The 16,124-nt window shown below is 38.6% G+C and overlaps 1 protein-coding gene across 1 annotated transcript; it reads right to left on the bottom strand.

Annotated features, from left to right (window-relative positions):
* Window positions 1–6,445: 6,445 nt before the first annotated feature.
* Window positions 6,446–15,647, bottom strand: tmem170a (transmembrane protein 170A). Its single transcript, XM_049574534.1, has 3 exons — window positions 15,241–15,647; window positions 13,415–13,585; window positions 6,446–12,248 (listed from the first exon to the last, which is right to left on the bottom strand). Exons 1-3 carry the CDS (start codon window positions 15,344–15,346, stop codon window positions 12,118–12,120), a joined length of 408 nt encoding a protein of 135 aa, XP_049430491.1. The 5' UTR covers window positions 15,347–15,647; the 3' UTR covers window positions 6,446–12,117.
* Window positions 15,648–16,124: the final 477 nt, after the last annotated feature.

The raw sequence follows: 16,124 nt of genomic DNA, 5'->3' as shown, positions 1-16,124 counted from the left end.
TTTCAAGACACAACCCCTCTTAACAGAAAAGAAAATATAAGATAAGAAATGCAAGTCCACTGCAGTAGATCTCTCTTTGAAATTAAAACACACAGCAGAAGAACAGATTCTTTGTCATGGCCTGTGACACACGCACACACACACACACACACACACACACACACACACACACACACACACACACTTATGTACTGATTAACCAGCAGCCAACAGTTAACCTTTGTGCTGTTGCTGATTATAGAAAGTCCACAGCTGACTTCCAGTAACAGACTTCCAGTGAATCAAATGTTGTCTATTTTATACACTGAGGATAATCAGTTTTACAACATAAGAAATGCCACATCTATACTGTACAACCACATCTCCACAGTTTTGCTATCATTAAGTCATACAAACAACTGTCTTTCAGTTACGTGGACTATGTGATGTGGAGTTTAATGAACTGTGATTTGAAGTTATGAAAGCTGTTTATAGAGCTGCAAGGTTTGGATGTTGTGGAAGTCATGTTCAAACCACAATGAACAACATCTCTGCCAAGGCCAGAAATAACTTCTGATGAAAGAGTAACCCTACAGGGTCAAGTACCATTGTTATGGAGTAAGTAGTTACATGTAATCATTAATTGTAATCAGTTACAGGTACTGGGAAAAATGTGTAATTTAATTACAGTTACCAAATGTTGATTATTTCAAAAGTGTTACATCAAAATGTTTTTTTTTTTGTAAAAAAAAAAAAAAAAAAAAAAAAAAAATTTAAGTAGAATATAATATTTATTCTGTTGCTTCGCCGTCCAGGAATGCCAGCAACAAATGCCGCGCCGGCAGCCTGAAACACCTTTAAACATGTTGTATTCTTTTGCAAAGATTTAGCATTATTAGTGCCAGTGTTTACCTCTCCACCATCACAAGTCCCCTTTGGACACTGTTTGGCAAGGGCAGTGTTGCTTCATCCTGGGCCAAGCACTTGCAAACAACCCATTTTTTTTTTTTTTTTTTACACTTTTTGCAGCGTTATGATGGTTCAGCCAGACCTTTCTCAGCACTAGTACAGCACAACAGGTTTGCCTCAATAACTGTATGTAAAGTTGCACAGTGCATCTCCACTTCCACTGTACAAAAATGAATCTGAAATATCCCGCTGCTGCTATCATCTTGTGCTTGTGATCATTTGGAGTCAGAGTCTGCATAGTAGAGATATCTGCAGTACCCATACACCCATCTACCTAATAGAGGGCAACATCACTGATCACAAGTATTGTACACACAGCTGTCAATGATGATGTCAAACCCTCTTCTTATAGCATTACATAACAAATCAAAACCGAACTTCTCAGAATAATGAATACTTGATCTGAGCTTGATCTTTGACCGGCGACCACAAAATTCTAATCAGGTTATTCTCCAGTCTTAGTGGATGTTTGTGCCAAATTGATGAAACTGCCTCAAGGTGTTCTTGAGATATCACATTCACAACAATGAGACAGATAAGGTCACAGTGACCTTGACCTTTAACCCTTGACAACCAAAATGTAATCAGTTTATCCTAAAGTCTAAGTAAATATTTGTGCCAAATTTGCAGAAATTCCCTCAAGTTGTTCTTGAAATCTTGCATTCACAAGAATAAATGGATGGTAAATGGTAAATGGACCTGCATTTGTATAGCGTCTTTCTAGTCATTTGACCACTCAAACCCCTTCTCTACAGTACAAGTTACATTCACCCATTCACACACACACATTCATACACTGGTGGCTGGGGCTACCATACAAGGTGCAATTTTCTACTCAGTTATTAACACACTCACACACCGATGGAAGCAAAAACAAAACAGCTTGGCGGTTAACCACCAAGAGTAGCCACTGGGATTAGCCACAGTCTATGGGACTGACTAGCTTACTGTTACTTCCGCTATTTCACTGGAAGTTGTGCATATAATCATTTCTACAGTAGTGCCCTCAGGAATAAGGTGGACACCAAAGACATGACCTTGGTGTCCTCAGCTGCAGCCCTGAAGAGGGGGCAGATGGTGCCCTCCCAGTCACCGCTCCTTTAAGCTGCTTCACATGTATGGAGCTTTTTTCCTATATACATATATATATATATATATACACACATATATATACCACTTTGTATATACTACTCTTTTGAATATAGATAGGAAAAAAGCTCCATACATGTGAAGCAGTGCGTCGAGTAATCCAGGAAGTGTTTCCGCGATGCGCGTATCGAGGCTTGTATCGTTTCAGACGAGTGACGTCATTGATGACGTCCGAAGCCTCGCTGCCCGGCTGTACCATGTGACTGGTTCGGGAAGCGGTTCAGATCTTGGTGTGAGGTTTGCACAGAAGTGACACAGAACACGAATATTACCCCTTTTGTCATTATTATATTATATGACACTACACCACAATACAATTTTTAGCCAAATGATTGGTTTATACACACAGGATGCATTCACAAAACAATAACAGTTTATTGTAGATGTAATTGATACAGTATAGTCATAATATACTCACTAGAAAATACACTATATTGATTAAAAGAAAGTTATTATTATTATTATTATTATTATTATTATTATTATCAATAGTCATTCCCAACAGCTATTACTGACACAAAATACCATGTATCACAGATTACATGGTTAAGATCACAGCTGCCTGTTTTACACACTTTGGCCAGCAGGTGGTTTCGTGTGCACATGAAGCCTCGAGAAATGAACCCTTTTCTGAACCAATTTGCTGGAAAGCTTCAATGCTTCATGAGGCTTCATCTCACCATCACTACTGCCAGGATACAGCTGAGGAGACTGCTAATGCTATGTACTGGGACACTGCTAATGCTGCTTGCCTTGTTGCTGTTGCTCAGTCCTAACTGTAACTGATGCTGAGACTTTAATGACTGTGTGACTGGTAGACGGCGGTGGGTGGCGCAACAGGCCAGAACACAAATTCAAAACATAAACATGATTTGCGGACCGTAAAAATTTTTTTTAAATGCGAGTATTCTGGCTGTACTATTGTTGTCGGTGAGATCAGTATGTTATATGAACATTATTCCTTAGTCTCTGTGACTATTATATTATATATTAGGATGATTTTATGACTACTTGCTTTAGATTTCTTACATATAGCTCCTTTAAAGTTATGGACCACTTGCCCTTCACTGAGATCCAATTCTCCCATCACAGCCGTCACTCTGACCAGTAGAAACACAGAACGATCTGCTGCTGTAGACAACTGTATGACAACAACACCCCAGCGTTTTTAATATTTCCTCTAGGGATGTTACCACACAGAGTAAAAGGGGGAAATGATGGTGTGAAACAGCAGAGGCACTTTGTCAACCCGCTGAGTTACCGTTACTGTCATTAGCATCAAGCTAGCAAACAATGGTACATCCTCACGGTCGGACATAAAGTAATAACATTAACAAATAGCGGCGGGGCTTTTACTCACCACAACTGCAGAGGCTCCCAGCTTCATTTGAAACAAACTACATTATAGACGCTCCGTTATTTATTAATCCCTCTGTGTGTTTATATATTTACTTTTTATCCTCTCTGTTGTCTTTGTAAAGTTAACATATCGCACTGTCATTACAAACTCAACACTTCCTAAATTTGTTTCAAATTAAAAGGCCCTTATAACCTCAGCTGAGAGAATCCCTCCATTTTCTAAATAGGCTTTTATTGTGAAACATTTGTAGGAACTTGTTGTGGAGGATACAGTAGCTTGAATGTTTACATACGGTACTTCAAATGGAGCTCTGGTCTAGATCTGGGGCCTGTATCACGAACCGAGATCAACCTTTCCTGGGTTACCCAGACCTATCCTGGGTTGACTAACCCTAACAATGGCAATCAGGATAATCAGTATCACCACGCTGGATATCAACTCGGTAACTCAACCCAGGGTTGCTTTATCAAGAGCCATGAACGCGCACGCAGCGGACCAATCACAATCATGAGAGAAGTGCAGCGTCACTGAGCATCCTCACAGAGCGCCGTATGTGAGGAAAAAAAAGTATTTCTCGTGAGGATCAGAGATTAATTCTACTAAAATATGAGGAGGAGAAAAGCAACATTAAAGAAAAGGCCAACACAGTGGCAGCTGCAGGAGGAGGAGACATGCATGGCAACACATAACGGGATGAATAATGTTTAGTTTTAGTTTAGATTAGTTTATTTGCACATAATGTTAAAAACAGACTATAAAATTTACAAGATTAAAAAAAAGAAAAGTGCCGGAGAGGTTAGAAGCCACTAAAAGCTTATCAAAGAAATTCCCCTGTCAAAACATCAATGAAATCACATAACAGAGAAGAAAATCAAACGCATAAGGAAAGAAGAAATAGAGGAGGAGAGAGGGAAAAATCAAGACAAAACAAGGTAGCAAATAAAATTATGTGTAGGTTAAATTATTCATCACTGGTTTAAGTAGCTACAGTACCTGTACCTGTATATCTGACACTGATCACACCCTTGAATCCCATGAAATCAATGCTGTGCAGATGAATTGCATGTATTACAATTATCATTTAACATCTTTGCGTCTGATAAACTGGTCTTCTTTGTCATAACGTTATATATGCTACAATAAAGCTTAAAGCTGAAGTCACAATTAAATCATATCAACACCAAATTGATAGTCTGAATAAAATCATCCTGATATTGAGCTGTGTTAGAAATTAACAGCTGCGCAGAAATATACCTAGTCTCCCTCTTTAAAAAACAAAAAGGAAAATCCCTCAAACACCATGAAGTGTAGACATGATAGGCTACTTTCCACATTTCCAGCAGCAAAGCTGTCAATTAGGCCCATTCTCTTTAACAGGGATCATTTCCTCCAACAAAACAAAATGTTGCCACTAATTAATGGTGCTATTAAGTGTCCGCAAATGATCAGTTTCTTTCTTATGAAGGGGTGGGATGAAATTTCGACTTCTTTCCACTCCTTTTTGAACAATCTTTTCATTGTCTGTTGTTGCTTTCTTTTCTTTTTTGATTTTCAAAATAAACTTTCAAATCAAAATCAATCAAATTAATTCAACTTCCCGTCATGACTGGGCTGCATTTCTGTCAGCCGAGTCAATTTTTTCCGAACAGCTGATTGGCCAGTGGGTGGTGCTTTTTATAGGATCAGATTCAACCCTGAACTTACCCTGCTCCAGAGCAGGATAGCCGTTCAGAGTAAGTTACCATGGTGATCTACCCCGATAAGAACTGACCCGGCTTTGTGAGACCGAAAACCCAGGGTTAACCCTGAAGTTACCTCGCGTTTAACTAGCTTGGTTGTAATGTTACATTCGCTCTCCTCTTCCGTGTATCTAAGGTTGCCTTGCCAACGCCTTCATCTAGGCTATGTAATGAGGAGGTAATGGAGGAGGGGTGTGTAGGCCTTTGGAGGGAAGTATTGTGTGAAATGCAAGAAAGGTAAGAGTAGCTTTAACAGGCCCCTTATTCCAAAAGTCATAAAGAAAGCAAGGGAGGAACATTTAATAAGGCACTGGAGGCCGGGAGTGGATGAACCCCGTTAAAGAGTACCCGCGAGCGTGCCCGCAAGGACGCAGGGATCATTTCATTGGTCAACAATAAACCTGCCGTTCTATTGGTTGGGGGATTTTGACAGGGTTGTTACACAAAAAAAATCAAGCGCAGGGCAGGAACCTGAGAGCAGAAGTTTGAGCACAGAGGCAGCAGATTAAGCACAAGCAGAGGCTATCTGAGTGAGAGGGCAGGGTTTTGAGGGACAATATTACAAAATCTGAACATGACATCAATAAATAATGCTCTCAAATTGATATACCACTCTCTTGAATAAAAAGGGAAAAAAAGCTCCATACACATGTACTGCACTGTATTGTGTGAGGCAAACAGAGCCAAATCACCAGTAGCGCTTAGTGACCACAGGGGGGCATGCAAACAGTCTCAGGCCAGATGCTAACCAGACCCATTTCCTGAGCCTGGACTCACCTGCACCCTTTTCAACATGAGGAGATACTTCAGTGGTCTGCTGATACCTTGATATCTAACAACAACAGAACAAGGTGGAGCTGATCACATTAATCAGCAGAAAGTATCTGATACACTCTGAAACTGATGACATTAAAACTACAAGTAAAAACAAGTAATTACAACTACAAGTAACAAAATATCACAATGCCATGAATTCTTTAACCAAATGTTTGTTTGCATTATTTGTACACTTTGCGATACGGATATTTAAGTTTAAGTTGTGAAACTGATATTTAAGTTTAAACACCTTTTTATTATAATACATTTTTATCATATGGATTATTGTATTGTTATGAAACTCACTTAAGTTTTATTCATGTCTATGCTTTCAAAACAGAATCTAGTATTTGAATACTGTTAGTGTTGATGAACTTGTAGCAAACACTAGTCACCACTAGAGGTGGATAAAGGACACGAAAATACAACACACTGTAGTTGAAACATTTTATTCCATGAAAATATTAACCATTGGCACTTAATTTACTCTAATAAAATCAACTTTTAAAACCTTTTCAACCAGGTAAAAATGAAACAAAATCAGTCCAGAAATGTGGACAAAATCATGAGGAAAGAAATGGTTCTATTACAGCAGAAACTCAGCCTCACCTTGACATTTTTATTTTCATTCTCACATTTACTTTGCTGACCATCTAGCTAATAAAACAGTCCTGCAATAAATCCTCCTTCATGGCGGTTCTACTGTTTGTGTAGAAACATTTTCAGAGACATGCTGATTTAACTGTATGGTCATTTGAAAGGCTGTGGTTTGTGGTGCTGCTGAACCACACTGCATTATACAGGAGAGTGTCTCTGTTTTGTAGCCTGGCCTCACTGATGTAAATGGGCTGGACAAATATTTGACATACCCTCCAGTATAAAGCTATACAATTGAGTATAACCTTCATACAGGCAGGATTCATTGCAGAGCTGTTGTATTAGGTCCACCTAGCTAAAACTAATGCAGTCTAATAAAGTGGCCAGCATCATGACAGATATGGTACATCTCACAATGTTGACTTGATATCTTGTATGTTTGACTTAGTATGAGTATTTTAATGTTCCACTGCCTCCTCTCCCCTCATGTTGCTTAAGGTTCTTTTAGTCTTGGCTGTCAGTCCCTCTCCACTCAAAAATGTGTTTTTTTATGTTTATGTCCCATCAAATATCTGACCTGTATCTGTGCAGTTTGCAGCAAGATAGACCTGATATGGCAGCTAATAACTGTCTAATGCAAGAAACGTATATCAAAGGGGGAAGCAATTTCTACAGAACACTGCCAAGAAAGAACAGATCTGCGGCCACAGGCCCTAAGTTAAATATCACTGGTCCAGTGTGTAGGATTTAGTGGCATATAGCGGTGAAGTTACAGAAGTAAAATGTCCATTGGCCATTGTGAAAACACAAATGACGTTATCTAGAGCCAGTGTTTTATTTGTCCATCTTGGGCTACTGTAGAAAAAACATGGCAGACTCGGCAGAAGAGGACCCACTCTGTACGTAGATATAAACAGCTCATTCTAAGGTAACAAAATATGATTATTTTCAGGTGATTAAACACAACTCAAAACACAGTTATGAATATCTATTTCTGCGAATGGATGCATCTCAATTCTACACACTGGGCCTTTATGTGGAGAAACCATGTTAAATAAAATAATAATTACAGCAGAGTAAATCATGGCTGGAGAGGAACTTTAACAGTTTTGTGAATCCACATTTTCTTGCGTGTTTTATCCTCCTGCTTTAAGCAGCTTCAGTAACGTTTATACATGGACTTTAACCTCATAACATAAAGGACTCTAAGACAGCCTGTCTGTATGAATAGCCATTTACTGCTGTCACAAACAGCATTTGCTTTGGACCTCTGACCTTTTTCTATCTATACAAGAGTACAACATGGAAAATTTGTGTTTACTGTCTTAAGCAGGGTAAGATGAGAAGATTGATATAACTCTATGTCCAGCACAGACACAGATGGCTTCCATCAAAACATATGAAAAAAAAAAAAATAAAATACACCATCTAAACACTCCAAAATAACATTCACATAGGCCACCCAGCTGATGAAGACGCCAGATCAGTTTAAATAGTACATATCAAAAACATTAAGATAAGTACAAGCTGAAGAAAATATCCAGACCAAAGTTTTCAATGTCAAGGTTCTAACCCCCCAAAATATGTGCTGCTGTAACAGAACCAGAGAGCACACACACTCAAAGAGCTTAATTACACAACCATAAAAAAATAAACATTCTCCAAAATGTACAGTGTACAAGCAAGGCCCAGGGCTCAACAAGACTTAATTTCAAACAATGCTCATTTGTTCCTGCATCAGCCACACATTTTAATGAGGTGCTTTGATTTTCCAATGCATCACCAAGTCTTTGTAGAACAATAACGTATACTTTCATTTAACTCCTCTCAAATAACACACTGAGCTTTTCACAGTTGAAAATAAAACTCAAATGTTCACCCGAGTTACAATTTTGAAGAAAGAAGGAGTTTGGTGCAGGAGAGATAATTCAAATGTATCCAAAAGAAGACACAAGCAAAAATAATCCAGTCTTCAGGTTAACTACCAGTTTGGGCACTATCCAGAGACCATTCCTGGCCCAGTGTTGGTCCCAAGGGTGCTAAACTTCTGTGTTGTTCTGTGTTGTGTGTGTTTTATCAGAGTCAGTGTTACTTATTTCAACCATGGGCTTTCTATATTTTACATCTTAGAGCTAAACACGAGTCAAACATTCTTGATTTGTCGCACATTTACATGCACTCTGAGACTATTCTGTCAGATGTGACAGCTTAAGTGTAGCTAGTGAAGTACAGGGCACACATGAAAAATTCAAGCCATCTTTGGTTTGAAGGGTTAAAGGAATTCTTTGAGGGGATTCGATTTGCTCTCTCTTTACTTGTGCATGAGTTATGCAGGCTCCCAATCCTGGGATCACTGGGATTATTATGATATAGGCAGCGAAATGTAGGAAAACAATATTTCCAATTGGAATGTGCAACACAAACTGCGGCAACATAAACCATGAAGGAAGAAACATTTTAGATCTGACAGAAGAAAGTACACAAACAGATTCTACCCGTGGCCAGATGAGTACTGATACATACACACAAAAACCACGCTTACAACATTTCCCACACATAAACTGGTATAACTAGAATAAGAATGTGCAGTGAGAATGCACGCACACACACACACACACACACACACACACTTCAGACCAGTGTTTCTAGAGTTTTCTAGGGAGAGCTGTGGGTGATATGATTAGGAGGAGATGAAATATAAGGTGAGAGATGTAGCCTTATCATAAAACACAGTTTAGGTTGGTTTATGCAGTCTACAGTGTTCTGTAAAATGTCAAAGGGGCATTTATAAACTTACTTTTTAATAATTTACTGGTTTACATGTGATCTGTCGTTTAATTTATCTGAAATGTGAAGCTTTGTATGGAAATATGCACCAATAAAGCACAATCTAATTCAATGATAAAGCCCTGTCTTTCTTTCACTTGATATTATGCTTACAGAGTACATATTAGGGATGGCAACATGAGTGCCTACACAGAAGCTGAGCAATGTACTGCTATGAACAGCAGGTAGCAGCAAAATGTATTTGAGTGACCTAAAAAGTCCTACTTAAAGAAAAAAAAAAACAGTTAAAGTGTACGCAATATTCAGAGTATTTTCACCACTTAACTTCTACGTCAGAAAGTTCCTTCCAACAGGGAAGCCATTAATGGCTTCAGTTCCCCATCTATGCTCTCTTAAGAAAAACAGTCATTTTAGCACACTGAACACAGCAGCTGCTGCTCTACTGTTGCTTCGATCAGTGAGTTTGTCTTTGATTGCGTTGAATCTGAACTAATCCTTTTAAATGCCAAAGTCACACAATAACACAAACAAAATAACTAATCAAGGCAGAAGACCAGCAGCTCACATGTTCAGTGAGCTAAAATTACTCTTTTTGTCAGTGCAGTGAGTCTGGCTTTGAAGAGACAGCAGAATGGCTTAACTTTCCTGTTGGAAATCACTGTCTGGCATTAAGATGAAGCAGTGAAAATATTCTCAGTATAGTATACATTTAAATTGTTATTGATTTTTAGGTGGGACTTTTTTTAGGTGGCTAAAATATTTCTTGTTGCTGACCCTTCCACAGCAGTACAGCAGCTTAGCCTCCATATCAGTCTGTTTCACCGAACAGGGGTATGCTGACTGAGACCTACTGTATTTAATGCACTAACTTTGGATACGTGCCATATACAGCCACACTTCAAAAGATCTTACCTATCCCTATGCAACTCTAAAACTAACTTGGGGAACCGGGGGGCCCGTAGCCCATTTTTTGCCATGGGCTCTCTAATAGATTAATTCAGCGCTGTTTATAGTCAAGTAAAGACATTTTCATTGAATTCATTGGAACCAAATGATGTGTGGCTGATGCCAAAATAATTCCTTGATTTTTGTGTCAACATGTTGTTTTGTGGAAATGAATCAATACAGTGTTGACAGAATCAGCTTTTCATCAAGAAAGAGATACAAAAATTAAATATCAGACTAAAACAAACAAAATGTCAAAGTTCTACAATAAATACATTTCTGGTAATGGTGTCAGCAGCTAATTTGAAATCATTGCTAAGCTAATACAGAAACAGCAAACCGCATCACTTGCAAGCTTCATCTTTTGCTTTAACAAATCAAAGTATATGTAGAGTTCATCTATGTCTGTATATGCAAGTTGCACATGACATTAATTCAAAAGCACTTGTCAGCTACCAAAAGCAACTAAAGGCAGTCACTGGGGACTGTGGGAATTTGATGATACACTTCTTTTGAACCATCTTCTGCACATTCAATGCAGAAAAATAAACCAGCAAATCATATTTGGTCATAAAGATTGAAAGTCTACAAAGACCTGGAAATAATTTAGAATATCTACAAATCAGTTCACTGTCACAAAATGACACACCTGTAAATTCATTCAAAGAGAGAAAAGAAACAATCATAATCTCCTCTCATATTTGGGGTTAGTTTAATTATCTGACCATCCTGGTGGCCCCATGTTCATACCTCTCATCTATCTCAGAAGAAACAAACAAACCAAGAAACTGAAGACATTCTCTAGGCTGCATTTGCAGGGCAAAATGTCATGTCCCATAAAAAACGTTATCTATAAAAACCTAAAATAAATGAGCTGATAAAACTAGAGGGGGACATGTTGAAGGTGCTTCTAACTCATTTGGAATTAACAATAACATACAGGCAGTCAGACTTGGATCAGTCTGAACCAAACATATGAGGAAGAACAAAAGGCGCAGCAAGAGACAGTGTTAAACAAAGACAGCCCTGAAGATAAACACCACTTTGGAAGTTAGAAAATAGAAATTAAGGCATCAAGGAAAAAAAGCCAGAATCTTGCATATAACCAACATCTTCCTGTCTCAACAGAGCATCAGCCTGTTATTCTGCCTCGCTGCAGTCACTGCATGGAGTCAAACTGTTGTCAGACTGATAGAGAAAGACACACAAACACACATACACTCAGCCCCTGAGAAAGGTTAGTGTCATCCTGCTGCTAACCTGTAACCCCAGCAACAGGGGAGAACAGCATCTTGCTGCCTTCACATCATACAGGAATAACTGCAAAGTTATTTCATTATGATTATTTAAAAATGCTGCTAACTCTGGGACAGCATCCTCAAAGTTGTCCAAAGTTCTGAGAAACTTTGAATAAAGAGCCTGTAGTGTATGTTGTATGTAGTGTGCGTTTGCCCCATGATGTGAATGCAGCATTGTGCTGTCCCACAGTAGACATCATACGGATGGCGAGCAAATCACAAGGCTTAGTGCTGCATAACACACAGCTCTGGTTTACACACTGCTCATTCTTTGAGGGTTGAATAAAATCCACTCCGGTCTTGGTCCATCAGTAGGAAATGACATCATGTCCTGGGTCTGACTGGTGTACATGTGTCCCATGATTTGTCAGGGATCTAGTCTTGTACCATGTCAACCTCAGGTCCTGTCAAGAGAAGGTGCGACTGGTGTCAGACTCACCCAGCAGCGTCAGGGCCAGCCAGGTGGGCCCCAGTACTGCTAAAGGGTGGCAAGTACCCTGAGGAAGGAGATGATGAGGACACAAAATGACTGTCCTACACCAAAAACAAGAGCCTCCAAAGATATCATCGTCTTTCCTGCTGCCTTGTAAACACCTGCTATGGCTGCACCTTTAAAAAAAAAGAAAAGAAAAGAACACATTATTCAACAGATATAATGTTTACTTTGATTTAATGTTTGATAAGCTAACCATGCCACAATTTTGTATCCAGTAAGACAGAAAAAAAATTAAGGAATTGGGTAATGAATAGATAATTGAAACAATCATTCTTTGTCACTTTCCCATAACAAAATCAGCTTTCAGAAATTATCATGATCAAGAGATGTCTGAAGCCAATTCAAAGGGTGGACTTTACTAGTTAGTATTGTCTTAATTTAGGGATGCACGACATGTATTTTTTTCAGCCAATACTGATAACTGATAATTACCTACTTCTCATGGCCAATACCAGTAAGATAACCTATAATTACCTTCCTCTCATGGCGATAATTTCACATATATTTAATTCAAGAATAAATTCAAAAGCTGTAGTTTATGCACACCTAAGGGTAAAAAAGACGAAAATGCTGTGCTTGCTCTTCTTCTTCTTCTCTGTGTTTATTGGTGGTGTAGATACTGTGCCAAATAAATCAAGGAATAATGTAATAATATAATACAATATAATACAATAATGAATAAGAAAAAATTCCCATTATCAGACAATGATCTATCGGCCTGATATGTAGTGTGCATCCCTATCTAAAGTAAACCAAGAGCCATCACTGAACCAAACAGAATCAAACACTGCCCCACCATTGTGTTGTGAACTATACTGAGAATCATTAAGCTTAATTCAAATGTGCAATAATAGGTCAACTTGTGCAATACTGTTTTTAATGTTGCTTTTTTAATTTATTGATTGGGTTGATTGTGTACGTGTATGTGTTGTGTATATTACTGTCTATTTTCTATTTTTTTATATTTCAGACATGGCACAGCAAATTCCGTTATACTTCTTGTGCAATGACAATAAAGTCTATTCCATTCTAAACCTGAAGCTGATGCTTTCTTCTCTGTGATATGTCCACCTCAGCCTGCTAGCACTGCAAATCTGCCATCCATTTAGACAGCTGGGCTCTACAGTGCAAGCATTTCATTCAAATACGTAAGTAAAGATTATTACTCTTCAAAGATCATTTTTTAGGGAAGAAAGTCCACTCTGCCATGTTACTGTACCATCATGAGTAGATGGTTTACAACCTGACATATAGATAAGTAGATAGGTAGAAGACTTACTGGTGAGGACTCCCCCACAAACTGGTCCCAAGATGCCCATGAGGAGGATGGCGATGGGCATGAATCGGGCAATCTTGTGCTGGCGAAGCGTGGCGAGTGAAAGCAGAGCTGCAGGCACGTGAAAGACCAGAGAGGAGACGGCTGCCCATAGAAACACTCCATACCACATCTCTGGATAAACATAAAGTCATGCAGCCACACATCACTTCATGCCAATCAAGTACACATTGCGTACAGTTCCACAGTGCACTAGGAAAATTCAATTAGATCATTCAATTATTCATTAATGTGATCCGAGCTCTCTGGCTCCACGCCCTTTATCCCCTCCGTGGAGAACAGAAGTATGGCAAATGAAAGTCTGAGTATATCACATGCTTAAAAAATACCTCTATAGAGATAACAGTGGTCCAATGTATGGTTTGATGAGTATGTAAAGGATGTAATTCTATGGCCTTTACAGTCACCAGATCTTAACCCGACTGAACGCATATGAGAAATTACAGAGCAACGTGTTAGACACTCATGGTGGAACAGACCATTTAAGACCTTTATGTCCTAAAAAAGTTAAGAGTATGTTCTTTATCACTTTAATCGCCGTTTCAAAATGTGCACACCAACATAGTGGCAGTTAGTACATTAGTTAGTGCATTAAATCAGCATTAATCATGATTGCTTTCTAATGTTATTTTTAAAAAAGTTGGATCATGATAATACACAGACAGTCTTGTCTGAGATACTTCAGTACACCACAAGATTTAAAGACAAACAGTCCATGTCTCTGTTAGACGCACCAGACTGAGAGTGGTTCAGACCCCTGCTTGACATTTTATATATGAACTTTTTTATTCAGGAATATAGACTTTTTTCAGAGTATATTAACTGATAATGTAAACAATAAACTGTGGTCACTCTTAATTCAATGCACTCTTCTGGAATGGTGAGAATACTAGAAACTATCACTGAGATGTAATGCATCCTTTAGGACAGGGCATTAAAGGTATGGATACAAGACTAAGGTAGATCCAGTCTCATAGTGCCATGTGCGAACAATTGAGTGCATCATAAACACAATTACACAATTAATTTACAGTAAGTGCCACATCTCTTGCAGAATAACTGCAGATTTGGCTGCTCATCCTTTCAGCCACGATATAATGGACAGTGCAGGCCATTGTGTTGCATGTCACTGTGTACACGCCTTTGTATTCACTCTGTATCTTACATAACCCAAATAGCTGTTAAGGTATGTTAGTCTCTTACACTAATACGACCACTACGCATTTGTAAACTCTACTAAAGACAGATTTAGCGAGTGACTTTTAACTTCCCCGAATACAGAAGCAGTAAGAGACAATTCATTTAATAATTATACAGTAAACACGTAAGTGCACAACTAAAATAGCGCAGAACAATGCAGTGCACCTTCATAATAATAATTATAATAATAATAATAATAATAATAATAATAATAATAATCTACTATACACGTTTTTAAACGACGATTGGGATTGGAAGTTAGCACAGTTTTGTTAACCTTTATGCCATCTTGGCATAAAGTCCGACTTCTACAACAACCGTTCGGATGAAGTCGGAAGTTAGCTAGCTTCACTATTGGTAACCCTCAACAATACTAACAAACAAGCGTCCAGTGGCTAACGTAACGTTACCCTATGGGTATACACTTTCATTGGAACTGAGCACGTTTTGACGTTTCCCATGTTCGTTAAAAGGAAAACACTAGACTCAACTTGGTACGATATCATCCCTCCTTTACAGCAGCTTATACACAGTTTGAATGGCTAACAAGCTAGCAAACATTAGCCTACCTGAGAAGTCGCTGAGAGATGTGTCGTTCCCTCGGTGTGTGCCATTTTTTCTCGGCACTAAACCGAGTATATGCTGGACAAAACTGTCACTATACCTGTCCTGCATGTTTCACACTGATACTATATGCTGCATGAATAAAATGTGGCCTGAAGACCTGTAAAACCATGAGAGTCGGTAAGGGATTTGCCAAGGCTCGGTCTTGACGCAAGACTACCTAGCATCAAGCTAGCTGAGCTAGCTGTCAACACAACTTGCTTTTACGTCATTTAGACACAATTTTGCCACCAGCGCGGTCTGTCAGGTAGCAGCGCTTCCGGTTTTTACAACAAGCTCTAACCGGAGCGAAACTTTCAGAAGTCATAAAACTGCAGATTAAACGATTTAGAAAATGGCGAGTATATACCAACGTTACTGTGGTTGGCTAGAGTTATTGTTTTGTACGGAAACCCGGACGAGCTGAATTTGTACGTCGCTTGGAAGAACGCTGCCTGTGAGTCTGAACCCCGGGAAAGACGCACGTAAAACATAACAAGAGCTTCATTTGAGGTGGTGCACACTGAGTGGGACACACCACAGCAAAAGTCATTATAACCCAAATGCAAATTTTCTTTCTGTGTAATTTTTAATGTCAAGTTTGCAACTGTTTGTTTCACGTACTCATAACCATAAAATGTTTTAGAGAAAGGCTTCTGTGGCTAGAAGGATTTTTCTAATCTGTATTAGCCCTTTTATGTCCATAATACGAAAGAAGCGATGAAGATTTTTTTCTTTGCTTTTTTTAATGCTTTGGAGCAATAATAACAAATATCTTTTTTTCTAACAGACTGCATTTTTTTAAAATGAACTCCACTGTTACTGTAAAACAAAGAAAAAAAAAATCAAA

This window comes from Epinephelus fuscoguttatus, linkage group LG4 (genome assembly GCF_011397635.1).
Source record: "Epinephelus fuscoguttatus linkage group LG4, E.fuscoguttatus.final_Chr_v1".
Taxonomy (NCBI): Eukaryota; Metazoa; Chordata; class Actinopteri; order Perciformes; family Serranidae; genus Epinephelus; species Epinephelus fuscoguttatus.
The sequence above is the reverse complement of the archived record's forward strand: the minus strand, read 5'-3'. Positions and strand labels throughout refer to the sequence as shown.

Excerpts from the sequence above, each read along its gene's own strand:
- tmem170a (XM_049574534.1), bottom strand. The coding sequence starts at position 15,346 with ATGCAGGACAGGTATAGTGACAGTTTTGTCCAGCATATACTCGGTTTA. Across the intron at positions 13,586-15,240 it reads ATCTCTCAGCGACTTCTCAG|AGATGTGGTATGGAGTGTTT; the intron begins GTAGGCTAATGT and ends ATGTTTATCCAG. Across the intron at positions 12,249-13,414 it reads TTGTGGGGGAGTCCTCACCA|GTGCAGCCATAGCAGGTGTT; the intron begins GTAAGTCTTCTA and ends TTTTTTTTAAAG.